At 47.8% G+C, this 13,499-nt stretch overlaps 1 protein-coding gene across 1 annotated transcript in view; it reads right to left on the bottom strand.

Moving 5' to 3' along the window:
- The window catches only part of dock1 (dedicator of cytokinesis 1), a 292,979-nt gene that overhangs the window by 184,943 nt on the left and 94,537 nt on the right, over window positions 1-13,499 (bottom strand). Inside the window, 1 exon segment of the mRNA XM_049564198.1 lies at window positions 2,512-2,618. Within this exon segment, the coding sequence (XP_049420155.1) occupies window positions 2,512-2,618 (107 nt within the window).

Here is a 13,499-nt window from a genome sequence, read left to right as displayed (position 1 = left end):
GAGCAGAAATAAGCCCATTGGGGACCGAAAAATACTCATTTAAGACGTGCTTTTACACAGAAACAGTTAATATGTTAATCACTGTGCAGCCTACAGGAAAGAAAACACATCCAACAGAGAGCACATTCAATGCATATTGATGAGCGTGTGGTGTTTAGAAACTCCTTGCTAAGGTGTGACCACCTAGGTAGATGTCTCTCGCTGGGCAGTCATTTGCTGCACACATTCCAGTACATTTCACTCTGGGATCGGCTGTCAGGGGAACCTTTCAGGGACCACCTGGGGACCAGGATGCGGCCAACGATGAGTCCCGAGAGCATGTGCACTTACTACAGCTGATTAGACTACCTTTAAAAACTGCCTGGCTAAGTCATTTGCTCATTATCTGTAATAAACATCTCCAAAGTGGAGCTCAGCTTGATGCTGATGTCAAAAGGACAATTTCACTTGGCAGTTAAGCCTTCTCCATCACTGGTTTTGCACAGTTTAAAAACCCTCATGCACCTAATAGACTACTGGAAGCACCAGCGCGCAGAACTGTTGTGAGAACAGACCAGCAGGTAGCCTACATCTACATCACGGCAACGAGTCCTCCAGCTGATCAGCAGGGCCATTCACAAGCATCAGGGAGGCTCGCCTGTCTACAATTACACCAACAGATCAATAGTAATGACCAGAGCACCACACACTGGGCACTGCACTTCAATAGGAACTCACTAAACTCTGCAAATCCACCAATCAGATTTTATGTTGCAAAAGTATGAAAGGACTGGATCATTACAGCCATGAGGACTGCAGGTTGCAACCAGCTGAAACGTCTCCCACATGCTAAGCATGAACTCCTGGTTAGGATTCCCTCAGTGTTAATTGAACAGGAGATTTTTACAGGGAGCCAAATTATCCACAGAGGTCTCTTCCTCTTCAAAACAAACGGAGCAGGTGATTAAAGCCAGAAAAAATACTGAATACAGCTGTTTCATGTTAAGAATCAGTGTTTCCCTGATGCCAGTAGCCCAGCACCTGCTAATGTGTGCTCACCTTTGTCTCTGATAACTTAATGTTAAGATCCAGACATTCGGGAGGTTTGTACTGGGAGAAAAATTATAGCCATGGGTCTCTTCCCCTCCAAAGCAAACAGACCTGATGACTTAAAGCAGGTAAGACATTCGAAAAAAGCAGTTTAATGTTAAAAATCTGTGTTTTCTCAACAGTGTTTGGCTTGTCGAGAAGGGGCTGCTAATTATGATGGCTAACCTGAAAATGCTAATGGCCCTATTTAGAGCCAGTGTTGGGTTTGTCCACTCTGGGCAACTGTAGAAACATGGCTGTGCAACTCGGTAGATATCAACGGCTCATTCTAAGGTTAAAAAAAAAAAAAAAAAAAAAAACACTACAATTTTTAGTTTCAGGTGATTTTACACGAAAGAAAACATACTTATCATATTATATCCCATTTCTGCTGATACATCCCCCTAAATTCTAACCACTGAACCTTTAGGTTACAGGCAGAGACATTTACACTGTTTAATATCAGACTAATTTCTTCATTAGGACAAATCAATCATACCTTGTCCAAATTCCATTTCATGATTTCATTTTTGTACATTCTTGCTGAACTGAACATGTTGCTGATAGTGGAGGAGGAGAGCAGCCGGGCAAGTGGATAATTGTTGTCCACTTGTTTTACGTTAGCCGACTGCTTTGAGGCATGTGCCGTCCCTGCCAGCCGCATTAAATCACTGTTGCTATTTCATTGGGTTAGGAACTTTGCATTTAATTTACCACCACAGGACAGTACTGTTTGTGTGTGTGTCTCTCTCTCTCTCTCTCTCTCTCTCTCTCTATCTCTCTCTAAATCAGGACCTAACCTAACATGGCCTCAGAGGACTGCTGCCTCCAGCAAAAATGTTTGGCCCCTCAACCATCATTGCAGCAGGGCCCGACTGCAGGACGCCACAGGCTAGCCTGGTTGCAGAGAGGCTGGACTGGACTCTCATCAACAACCCTGCTGCTCATATTTAACGTTACTGCAACGTGGCCAAAATATACAACAGTACGCTGCTCATGTGTACTATGAAAGAGTTTGTTTGAAAGTGCATGATATTGGAGTGCTGTTGGGGTGAGACAAGGAAAAGGAAAAGACACCTGCGAAACACACTTTATAGAAAAGGGATTAAATAGTAAAACGCAGAGGAAATGATGGGCGAAGACTTGAAGCAGACCAAGCAGATGGGAATACTGATATTCTAATACAGACAGGCTCTGGCGATTTTAGCAGTGGGATTGCTTAACTATCTTAAACAACAAGAGGGATTTCCACTACGCCTCACCAATGACCTTTACTATGAGCTCATACAGAGCTGGCAAGAGGAGGCAGGTGGTGTGTGTGATTGCCTATATTACTGCACCATGAATGAAGGTGCATGCACTGAATAAATGTGAGTACAGTTTGTGTGTGTGTGTGTGTGTGTGTGTGTGTGTGTGTGTGTGTGTGTGTGTGTGTGCTCTCACCGTGATGAGCGAAGAGATCACTGTGGACGATGTCAATCAGACAGTCTAGCTTCTGTTTCACCAGGCGACCCAGAGGAACCTTCAAGATGAACTCGGTGAACAGCTTGCTACGGAGACAGAAGGAGGACAATAAAGACGAAAGGTCAGACTGATCAGGCATCTTAGACTGGTTGACTGCTTCCCATCACGAGCAACCATCCAAAACGCAATTAAAGGCCCTGCACACCCACACAGGTACTTCACAGATATTTTGGCATGGGGTTGGAGGAAATGACAATGTGAGACAAAAGAGATTTGTCAACTGACCCAGAGGAACCGATCTGGGGTGAACTCTGAGAACAGCTCACTACCAGTGATAGCTATGATTGCATTAGAGGACATCAGTCAGTGTTGCAAATCAATGACAAGGATTGTGATTGTTTTACAAAAGTTTTATGTGATGAAGTACCTTTATTTCTCAGGTATTTAGTCCCTCCTCTATGAAAGGTCTCCTGACTAAATCACAGAGAATGTGCCACATTACAATGTATATTGCTACTACAATGTTACTTAATCTTAAAGGTTTATAAAGCCCATTTACACACCCACTTACATCTAGCTTTTGTATTTCATAGGAAAACTTAAGCCATTTTTGGATAGGAATTGTGCAAATTTGCAGGAAAGCCCAATCAGTCTTTTTTCAGCATTGGCATTGGCCGCCTACCTACTTTTGTTCATACAGAATGCGCCTTTTTCAGGGCAATGGGGGACGTGAGCAAGTAACAAAACATGTAGCTCAGCGTGTGATGTAAACAGTGACGTGGGAGGGAAGCCGCTGCTGGTCAGTCCTTTGGCGATTCTCTGGTAAGTCGGCCCGTTCTTCACTGTCCCCGTCATCTGACGGTCAATGGCCTCTTCGTTTGCGAGGACAAGGAGGACAAGGAGGGTGCGCAATTCCTTGTCTCCCCAGTTGCTCATCTTTACAGTGTCTGTCAGGTTTGTGTTTCCTTCTTGCTACTAGCTGCTCGCTAATTCCTGCTATCAGCTGTTTCCTGTTTATCCACCGCCAGTGGGTCGCACGTGCGGCGTCATCAACAGCTCCTCCCACAAGTCATCAGCAGCCCCTCCCGTTGTGGAAGGCCACCTCGCTCTGTTTAAACTAAAAGGGTTCCCCCAATATGACTACCCTACGAGGCAGAAAATTGGGCACTTTGGATCAACTCTCCAATCCGGCTCTGTGTGTCTAAACGCTCGCAGCTGGCCGGCAAAGGGGCCCAACGGAAAATCTGGCAGTGTAAAAGGGGTCAAATGACTCTGTAGCAGTCACAGCTACTTACTGGCTTAGCTCTGATCGGCTTCAATCGGCAGTGATGGAAATATGACACCCGAGTGCCCGCGATATTTTTAGCCCCTTTACAGACGTGATGCAGTGATGAAATGCCACAAAATACAGTCTTTACCCAAGCAGCACCTACACATCTTTCAACAACCAAATTTGAGAAAGACTGAATAAGCAAAAGACAATTAACAAAAATGAATAACCATGACTTTTTTCCCAGTGGCCTTCATGCTGATATCTATTGTTTTTCAGCACATATGTGGGATTGAACATGACCCATCCCAAAAACAAAACAAAAAAATCAGAAAGGCATGCTCATCAGCTGCAGAGCCTTGTACACAGCTCTGGCCTAATGGGAATGTAAAAGCAGTCTATCACTTATTTTAATTGAGTTTTCCATCATTCAAAAAAACCTGCACATACGCATTAATTTTGGTGGTAAAAGGGTATTAATGACCTTGGAAATACTAATTTAACAAAAGCTAAAAAAAAATCTTAGCACAAAGGTCACTTAATGGACATTTTTTCTATTTTAGCTACATCTTGTGGCCTTCATCAGCACATGCACTGCGTTCAAAATCCCATACTAGTATGAATTGCATACCCAATATGTGCACAATATCATTCAACATTCTTTTATGTGAATAAACAGATATGAATCTTTGTGGACACACTGATCCATAATTATTATGTCACTCCCTGAGTGCCTCCCCAGAGGAAAGGAAAATTCAAAATAAGATGTCTTTGTCCAGCTTATTACTCCTAGACGTAAGCGAGCTTAATATAACAAAATGTGATTTTGACAATTTTCTCATACTTCTTAAATTCAGCTCCTGAGAAATAGCCTTCCTCTTGTCTAATCTTAAAATCTTAAAATACTCTTTTTTCTCTCTCACTGCAGTAATCTTTGTCTGAAATAATCAGCCCTTGAGATAACAATAAGATCCAGAAGAAAACCTGATTGGCTTGTAAATGAGCCTGCACAGTTTCATAAATCTGTCTCAGTGATCAAATTCCAGTCTCAACTTTGTGTATTTTAGGTTCTCAGAGTTGAGCAACCTCTGAGGAGCCTATGAGCACAGCAAAAATACTCTGTAACGTTAATTACGCTACGCTGCAATTTTGCTAAAAGAACTGATTTATTCTTTTGCTCCTCATGGGCTAGGAGATACAGATCAGAATTTAGTCATCTCCAAATAAGAAGATTTATTTCTGATGAGACAAAGAAAAGACTATTGTGAGCAGCAAAATTTTCCTCTGGGACCTTGCTGGGCAAAGACACATAGCCATAGTAAGCCGTGCCAACTTCAGCTCTACCAGCATTTTTCATACCTGACAGCAAGCAAGATGAACGTCTTGGTTTTTTGTTTTTTCTTCCATATATTACGCCTAACAAAAGGAAATCTTCTAGTTACACTCAATATGTAGCGTAATTGATGTTAAAGAGCTGTCTGACATTGTCTGTTATGTACACTGTCATCACTACTGCAGTACATTGTTGGATATTTATGCTGGTTTAGTGTCCAGTGTTTGCATACTGTATACAAGCCACGTACTATTGGTTTTCATACTAAGGCTGCAAATGAACTAAAAAAATCTCAAATACTATCAGTGTGTTAAATAGCATGCTAGTATGGAATTTGGGACGCAGCAATGGATTTTACTCGGTTGTCATGGAGATCACTCATTAAAACGCCTCCTTTGGGGTTCAGTATCTTTCCCAAGGACACTTCTACATGAACATTGCAGGGATCAAATCATCCTGAGACACAGCCACCCCAAACGACATGATCACACGATAACGACTGAGTGAATTCCATGTGGTGATGAAGGCCACAAGATTTGGCTGAGAGCTCTAGAAAATATCCTGTGATGAGACCTTGGGCCAAAAGGTTTTTGTAAACTAAATCCTCCTGAGACCTTAACCTTTGTTTGTTGTGCATTTTTAATTTCTCCCAGCTATTTGGGATCAGTAGGACCTGATAAGTACAAAAAATTAAACATTTTCAATGATTATAAAGTCCCAATGTCCTCAAACGAGATGACAACAAAGTCCCAATGTCTTCAAACTAGTACTTCCTAATTAACAGTGTCTTAGCTTGTTACTGTCGCTAAAATTGGTCAAATTTGTGATCATATCAAACTACAAAAATTATTAATCATAAATAGTTTCAACCATAAAATGTGATCAGGTTTTGGACCTTGTCCACTTTTTTGTCGGGGTCAGCTGCAGACTGACTTGGCAGAGATAGCTACCATCTTGTTTTTACATGGATTAGTGTATTGTGCTATTACTACCACAAGATAGCACAAAAATGTGTCCACGAACAAGGGCAACAGGTCTAAGTTAAGTAGAATGAAGTATAATGGGATGTCCTCAACTGAATAAAAAATCTATCCATATGGTCCACACCTGGTACCAAATAATTAGACCTGTTCCCTTTCAGTCGATTCACTCGGTACAACACGTATAGTATGGGATATCACGCCCCCGCGTGGCCTGACTGAAGAAACCTCTATTCACGCCTTTAAGGCAGATGATCTGTGGTGACGCATGTGAGGCCCCGCCCGCACATATATACCTGCGTCGCCACAGTCATTCTTCAGTTCTTACGCTCTTCACCTCTCTAAGAACACCTCTACCGAGTGGGTTAGCTAGCTGCTGCTAGTTAGCTCTGTTCTATAGGCTACTGCCGACGCGAGATTAGCTTAACAGCCCCTGTTGGTGTTAGCCATCGGCTACCCGCGGAGCGCTAATTTCGTGTGTATTTTCGAGTACTATTCATCGAAGGGTTTCGTGTCTCGGTATGAGCACCAAGCCTAAACAGGCGAAGAAGAAGTCTTCTGTTCGCCCCTGTCCTCAGGGGTGCGGCTTCTCTTTGCACGACAAGGACCAGCATGAAGCGTGTCCCGTCTGTCTGGGAGTCCTCCATGCTAGGAGGGCGTTGATTGAGCCCGGGTCTTGTGCGTCTGGTCGCCAGCTCGGAGCTCAACCCTGGAGGCGGGTCACGTTTGTGGAGAAAGTGCTGGGAAGACAACCGTTTCACGGCAGGACCCCCTCCTCTCCGAGTCGAGGACCCAGCCGTCTGAGTCCGGCGGCGAGGAGTTTTTGGCCGAAGTCCCTGCTGGTGACTGGGCGGACCAAATGGAGTATGTTGACGGGTTAGCCGAGTGTGAAACGGATCCCTCCGAGGGCGCTAGCCAGCCGCCGCTTCAGCTAGCCGCTTTCCATGATGACGATGACGTGCTGGACATCGGGTTGGACGTGCACGGCTTGTCGGAGGATGAACAGGAGGCTTTATCGTCGGGCCAGTACGCCGCCACTGCTGCGTCGGTTGACCAGGACGACACATCCTTCCTCTCGCTGTACCGCCGTGCAGCCGAGAAGCTGGAGGTGGAGTGGCCCTCTCCCCCACCGGCTCAGAAACCGTCGCGGTTTGCGGGATTTTTCCTTCCCCCCGAGCCGACGACTGTTAAAAATAGTCTGCCCTTGTTCCCTGATTTTGTCGCGGAGCTAACCTCGACGTGGAACAAGCCGCTGTCTACCCGCGTCACGGTGCCCGGCTATGGACAGTATCTGGACCTGGATGGAGCCGAAAAAGCGGGTCTGGTCAATCCTCCGCCTATGGAGCCGTCCCTGGCTGCCTATCTGGCCCCGGCCCAAAACCACGGTGTCGGCGGCCCCACTACGCTCCCATCCAAGCACTGCAGGTTCTCCGCGTCGCAGCTGGAGAAGATTTACCGGGCACAGGCAGGCACGGCCCGTGCGCTGAGCTCGGTCACTATGCTCCAGACATATCAAGCCATATGTCTGGCGGAGCTTGGGTCACTCATGCCTTCCGACAGTCCACTGGCCCCTCTTCTCAACGAGGTTAGAGTCGCTACGGATTACATCCTCCGCGTGTCCCGCTGTGCAGCGCTCTCCCTGGGCAGAGGGATGGCTTCTACAGTGGTTGCGCAGAGGCACCTGTGGCTGACTCTTTCCGACGTTCCGGAGAGGGACAGGGCTGTTTATTTGGACGAGCCAGTGTCTGCTGAAGGCCTGTTTGGACAGTCGTTCGACGCTATTCAGACAAAATTTGAGCTGAGAAAGAAGCAGACAGAAGCCCTGCGCAGCATCATCCCCAGACATGATGCGAAACAGCAGCGGCTTGCCAAGCCGACACCGCCGCCTCCCCCCAAGAGGGCAGCGCCGCCTGCGAGTTTGGGCTCCCAGCCGGTGAAGCAGCAAGCGCCGGGCCAAACCCCACGCCAGTCGGCTTGGAGCAAGGGTCCGCCACCAGGCCTCCAGAAGGGTTCAGCGCCTAGGAGGAAGAAGCCGCACTCATCCTAGCTCGGGAGTGGGCCGAGAGGGCTCCAGCAGGGAGACACTGCTGCCCCTTATCTGTTGCCGCCAAAGAGGCCGCGTTCATGTTTAGTTCTGGGCGAGAAGCATTGCACTCCCCTGACACAGTCTCCCAAGCACAACCCCCCCACACACACAAGTGCCCCAGTGTTGGTGCCTTCTGTTCACTGTGTGAATGTTGTAAATGTGCATTTATTGAACTCAATAAAGGTTCCGTTTTGTACCCGAAACAATACCAAACAAATAAACCAGGTCAAACTGGTGGTGCCGTTCCCCTCTGGCACGCCAGGGGGCGACAGCCCATTCCCTACAGTGCTGCAGGTCAGTCGGCTAGCTGTCCATCTCCCTCAATGGCGCGCATGCGCAGTCTCACCGTGGGTAGAGAGGACTGTTGCCATGGGTTACCGGTTACAGTTCAGGGCCCGGCCACCCCGTTTCCACTCTGTAACAAACACAGTTGTAGGGGACGAGGCAGCTGCAATACTGAGGGAAGAAATAAACAACTTGTTGAACAAAGAGAAGCGTCTGAGTTGTTCCGCTTGAGGCGAACAAAGGTTGGTACAGCCGCTATTTCGTTGTTCCGAAGAAAGGGGGGGGACTTCGTCCTATTTTAGACCTGCGAGTGTTAAACAAGTATCTACGAACTTACAGGTTCAAAATGCTAACACTCAGACAGCTACTGAGCGCGATCGGACCGGGAGATTGGTTTACAACTATCGATCTTACGGACGCTTACTTTCACGTAGCGATACACCCGGACCACAGGCAGTTCCTAAGGTTTGCATTCGAGGGCACGGCCTACGAATACCTGGTGCTGCCGTTTGGCTTGTCACTCGCCCCCCACACCTTCACAAAATGTGTCGAGGCGGCGTTTGCTCCGCTCCGGGAGAAAGGCGTTCGCATATTAGCCTATCTAGACGACTGGGCTTTGATCGCGAGCTCCAGAGAGAGGGCAGCGGCGCACCTGTCGCTGACTCTGTCGCACGTCCAGGCGCTGGGCTTCTCGGTGAATTTACGGAAAAGTTCACTGATCCCAAGTCAGCAGTTTTCTTTTCTCGGGCTGGAAATATGTTCGGTTTCAAACCGAGCGCGTCTGTCAGAGCACAGGGTGGCTGCGTTTCACCGCTGCCTCGCTCAGTTTCAGTTGGGACGCAAACTACGTTTTCGGACGGTCTTACAGCTGTTAGGCATGATGGCATCTATGATCGCTGTAGTGCCTCTCGGGCTGTTAAAGATGCGAGCGTTGCAATGCTGGACTCAATCTCATCGGCTGTGCGTGCCGCGTCTCCTCCAGAGGAGGCTGACGATATCTCCTTCTTGCATGTCGGCGCTCCTCCCGTGGAGGGAACCCGGTTTATTACAACAGGGCTCCCCTATAGGGAGGGTGTCTTTTCGCAAGGTGGTGTCCACAGATGCCTCCCTGAGGGGTGGGGGCTCTGTGCGAAGGTGCAGCAGTGAGAGGGTGTGGACGCCGTCGGTACAATGCAGGCTCCACATCAACCACCTGGAGCTGTTAGCAACTTTCTTAGCTCTAAGGCATTTTCGTCCGGTTCTGACAGGCCATCATATTCTGATCAGGACAGACAATACAACGGTGGTTTCCTACATAAACAGGCAGGGAGGGACCCGCTCACTTCCCCTGTTGAAACTGGCTCGCTCTCTGTTGCTATGGTGCAGTGCTCATTTTCTGTCTCTCAGAGCCACCCATGTCCCGGGCCACCTGAACCTGGGGCGGACCTCCTCTCCAGGGGAGGTCCTCTTGTGAGGGAGTGGAGGTTGCACCCATTGGTGGTGACTCAAATATGGGACCGGTTTGGCAGGGCGGAAGTGGACCTTTTTGCCTCCAGAGCAAATACCCACTGCCCCCTGTTCTTTTCCATGACGGACCACAACGCTCCCCTAGGGGTGGACGCGTTAGCGCACACATGGCCCGACACGCTTCTGTATGCGTTTCCCCCAGTGGAGATGATTTTGTCAGTTCTGGAGAGGGTGCGCCGACAGGGTCTCTCTCTGATTCTGGTGGCCCCTCACTGGCCAGCAAAGTCGTGGTATGCCGAGATAATAAGTCTGCTGGCAGCGAGGCCCTGGCAGCTTCCCTCCGCAGGGACCTCCTTTCCCAGGCGGGAGGAGGTGGTTCACCCGCGCCCAGAGCTGTGGCGGTTGCATGCCTACCTGCTGAAAGGTCCAATCTAATAGCTAAGGGTCTGCCCCCAAGTGTGGTGGCAACGATCCAGAGTGCGAGGGCGTCGTCAACTAGGGGTTTGTATGCTTACAAATGGCGGGCGTTCGAGCAGTGGTGTCAAGACCGAAATGTACTCCCATTTCAGTGCTCTATTGTGGATGTTTTGACATTCCTCCAGGAACTGCTGGATAAGGGTCTCTCTTTCTCCACAATTAAGGTTTATTTGGCCGCTATATCTGCTTGCCATGTTGGTTTTGATGGAGTGACACCAGGCGCTCATCCTCTTGCCATGCGTTTCCTAAAGGGAGTCCGCAGGCTGAGGCCTGTGATTAAACCCAGCGTTCCCTCATGGGATTTAGCTTTGGTGCTTGAGGCGCTTTGTGGACCCCCATTTGAGCCTATTGAGTCTGCAGATATGAAGTTTCTTTCATATAAGACAGCACTACTTCTCGCTTTGGTTTCTGCAAAGCGGGTGGGCGACCTTCATGCGTTATCTGTACATCCCTCGTGTACTCAGTTCACTTCAGATGGCTCTAAGGTTACATTGCCCAAATGCAGCGTATTTGCCTAAAATTATCCCTGCAGCCTATAGCTCTATGTCATTTGAGCTTTTGAGCTTCTGTTCCCCTCCGTTTGCTTCTGAGGAGCAGAGGAGGTTACATTTTTTGTGCCCCGTGCGTGCGCTACGTACTTACATAGACCGCACACAGAGTGTGCGTTTATGTGACCAATTGTTTGTCTGTTTTGCTAATCCGGCTAAGGGTAAAGCTCTGTCTAAGCAGCGGCTTTCTCACTGGATTGTGGAGGCTATCTCCCTAGCATACAACAGCAGGGGTCTTCCATTGCCTCTCGGTGTGAGGGCACATTCGACCAGGGGCATGGCAGCATCATGGGCTTTATTTAAGGGGGTATCTGTGAGTGATATCTGTGCTGCAGCCAGTTGGTCATCACCGCACACTTTTGTGGTTTTATCGGTTTTATCTTTTGGATGTGACAGCTCCTTCGGTGGCTCACTCTGTCCTTTCTGCTGGGTCCACGATGCACTGAAGTGCTGGAAGTGGACTCCGGTTCGGTGGCTGCTCTGCGGGGCGTGTATACATGTCCCATACTATACGTGTTGTACCGAGTGAATCGACTGAAAGGGAACGAAATGTTATGACTATAACTTCTGTTCCCTGAAGGAGAGGAACGAGGTACAACACTAGGTTGCCCCGCTGCGCAGCTGGGCTCGGTGAAGAGCGGCTATCGAACTGAAGAATGACTGTGGCGACGCAGGTATATATGTGCGGGCGGGGCCTCACATGCGTCTCCACAGATCATCTGCCTTAAAGGCGTGAATAGAGGTTTCTTCAGTCAGGCCACGCGGGGGCGTGATATCCCATACTATACGTGTTGTACCTCGTTCCTCTCCTTCAGGGAACAGAAGTTATAGTCATAACATTTCGTTTTCCTGCAGGACGTTCGCTTAGGTCTCTAAATTTCATAGATTTAAAATGATAAAAGTCTAAATTTCCCAACAGGATCAACAAAAAACTGCCAGTGGAGTCAGAGAAATGTCGATCAAGCACAGTCTGTACACCCACACAGTCCTGAGAGGAGTCTAATCAGTCCAGATGAGTGAAAACACCTGTGTGGGGGTGTGTGGCCTTCACCTTCAATGGCTGCGGTAGACTTTAAATGTTGCTTCTCTCTTCACAAAGCTGTTGTCCTGAAGAGTTTCCCATCCTATACATCCCTTTATGCCTGCACATACTATTCAACTAAATATTTTTATGATTTTTTGTTAACACAACCAACATGTAGCTCAAGATCAAACTATGAGCATGCGGCAATTTAGAGCCTGAAAGATAAATGTGCATTCATGCACACACATAAAGCTGACAGTTTTCTCCTCAATGAAGAGGCCAGATGCTTGTTGTGCTGGCAAGCTGAGGCTCAAGGAGGAGAGAAAAGGTTCTGGCAGGGGATGAATCACCCCCCGCCCCCAAGGCTTCAATTTAGTCGCCTCCAGCTCAGACGCTGAGCCAGGTTTGCCCTAACAACGGGAACAGCTGATGCCACCTTTACTCAGGCATGAAAAAAGCCAGGCCTGTGATTTATAGGTAAGTGAATGGTTCATAAGAAGTGCCGCTTTCAGAATTAAAGCTGCGATCAAGTTTCCTCATGTGGTTTCCTCTCAAACTACAGAAAAGATGGCAGAGTTCACATTACGCTGTCGACTTAAACACCAATACTTTTTACTACGAACTACACTGGAACTGTCAACCAGACAGGCGCAACCCAATAATTCAATCAACATGTCCTGACAGTAGTCCAAAATGTCTCCACAAATGTGCCAATTTTGTGTTTTACTGTACTTAACCATATAGCTGGAGAGCATATGGTTGCTTTGGCTGCACAGTACAGGGAGGGAGTGAAGGAAAGCCATCAATGAATCATCTTTAAAATCTCAAATTTTTATTGTGCCTTATCATAAGTGAGCACTTTATTTGAAACCGATTCAGCGTCCCACACTGAGGACAAGTGACAAAGAATTAAATCCAAAGGGACAGTGGGAAAGAAATCATTCGAGGAAGTGGCTAGAGCTGAACAGACAAACAGTGCAGATGGAATGGATGGGCTGAAAGACTGTCTTCCACCTCGACAAAAGACACCCCCCCCACCCCCCCGCGTTCACTGCGGCTGGGATAGTGGTGTAGTGGAGCCGAGGCCAGAGGTGGGGATTGGAAGTCCTGTGTGGCCCAGAATCTGCTGTGAGAATGGCTGCTGCCCAGGTGTTGGACGTGGGCAAATGGAAGGAGCTCCTTGCTGTGTGCTTGCAAATGAACAGGCAAAGCACATTTCAAGGTCTGGGAAAATACTTACATGTAGCAGCTCTACTTGTGCCAGTGTTTGATTCGCCATAAAAATAGGTCCCAGTGTCTAGGGTGTTTTTAGATGGTAAAGTATTTGCTGAAATAATGTGCAACAACACCAAGTTTCCCCTAATAAGTCTGACTAAGCAGAGGCGGACAGATCCCGTCAGCGTCTTGTCTCATCTTTTTTGATTAATTTAGCAACTAGATGATATAAACAACCGCCTGAATCATCAAATATGTGGCTTTGCTGTGAGAAACTGTACTTCAGGTTTTAAAGCTAGAAAC

This window comes from Epinephelus fuscoguttatus, linkage group LG20, assembly GCF_011397635.1.
Source record: "Epinephelus fuscoguttatus linkage group LG20, E.fuscoguttatus.final_Chr_v1".
Classification (NCBI taxonomy): domain Eukaryota; kingdom Metazoa; phylum Chordata; class Actinopteri; order Perciformes; family Serranidae; genus Epinephelus; species Epinephelus fuscoguttatus.
Note: the sequence above shows the minus strand (reverse complement) of the source record. Positions and strands in the feature narration are given on the sequence as shown.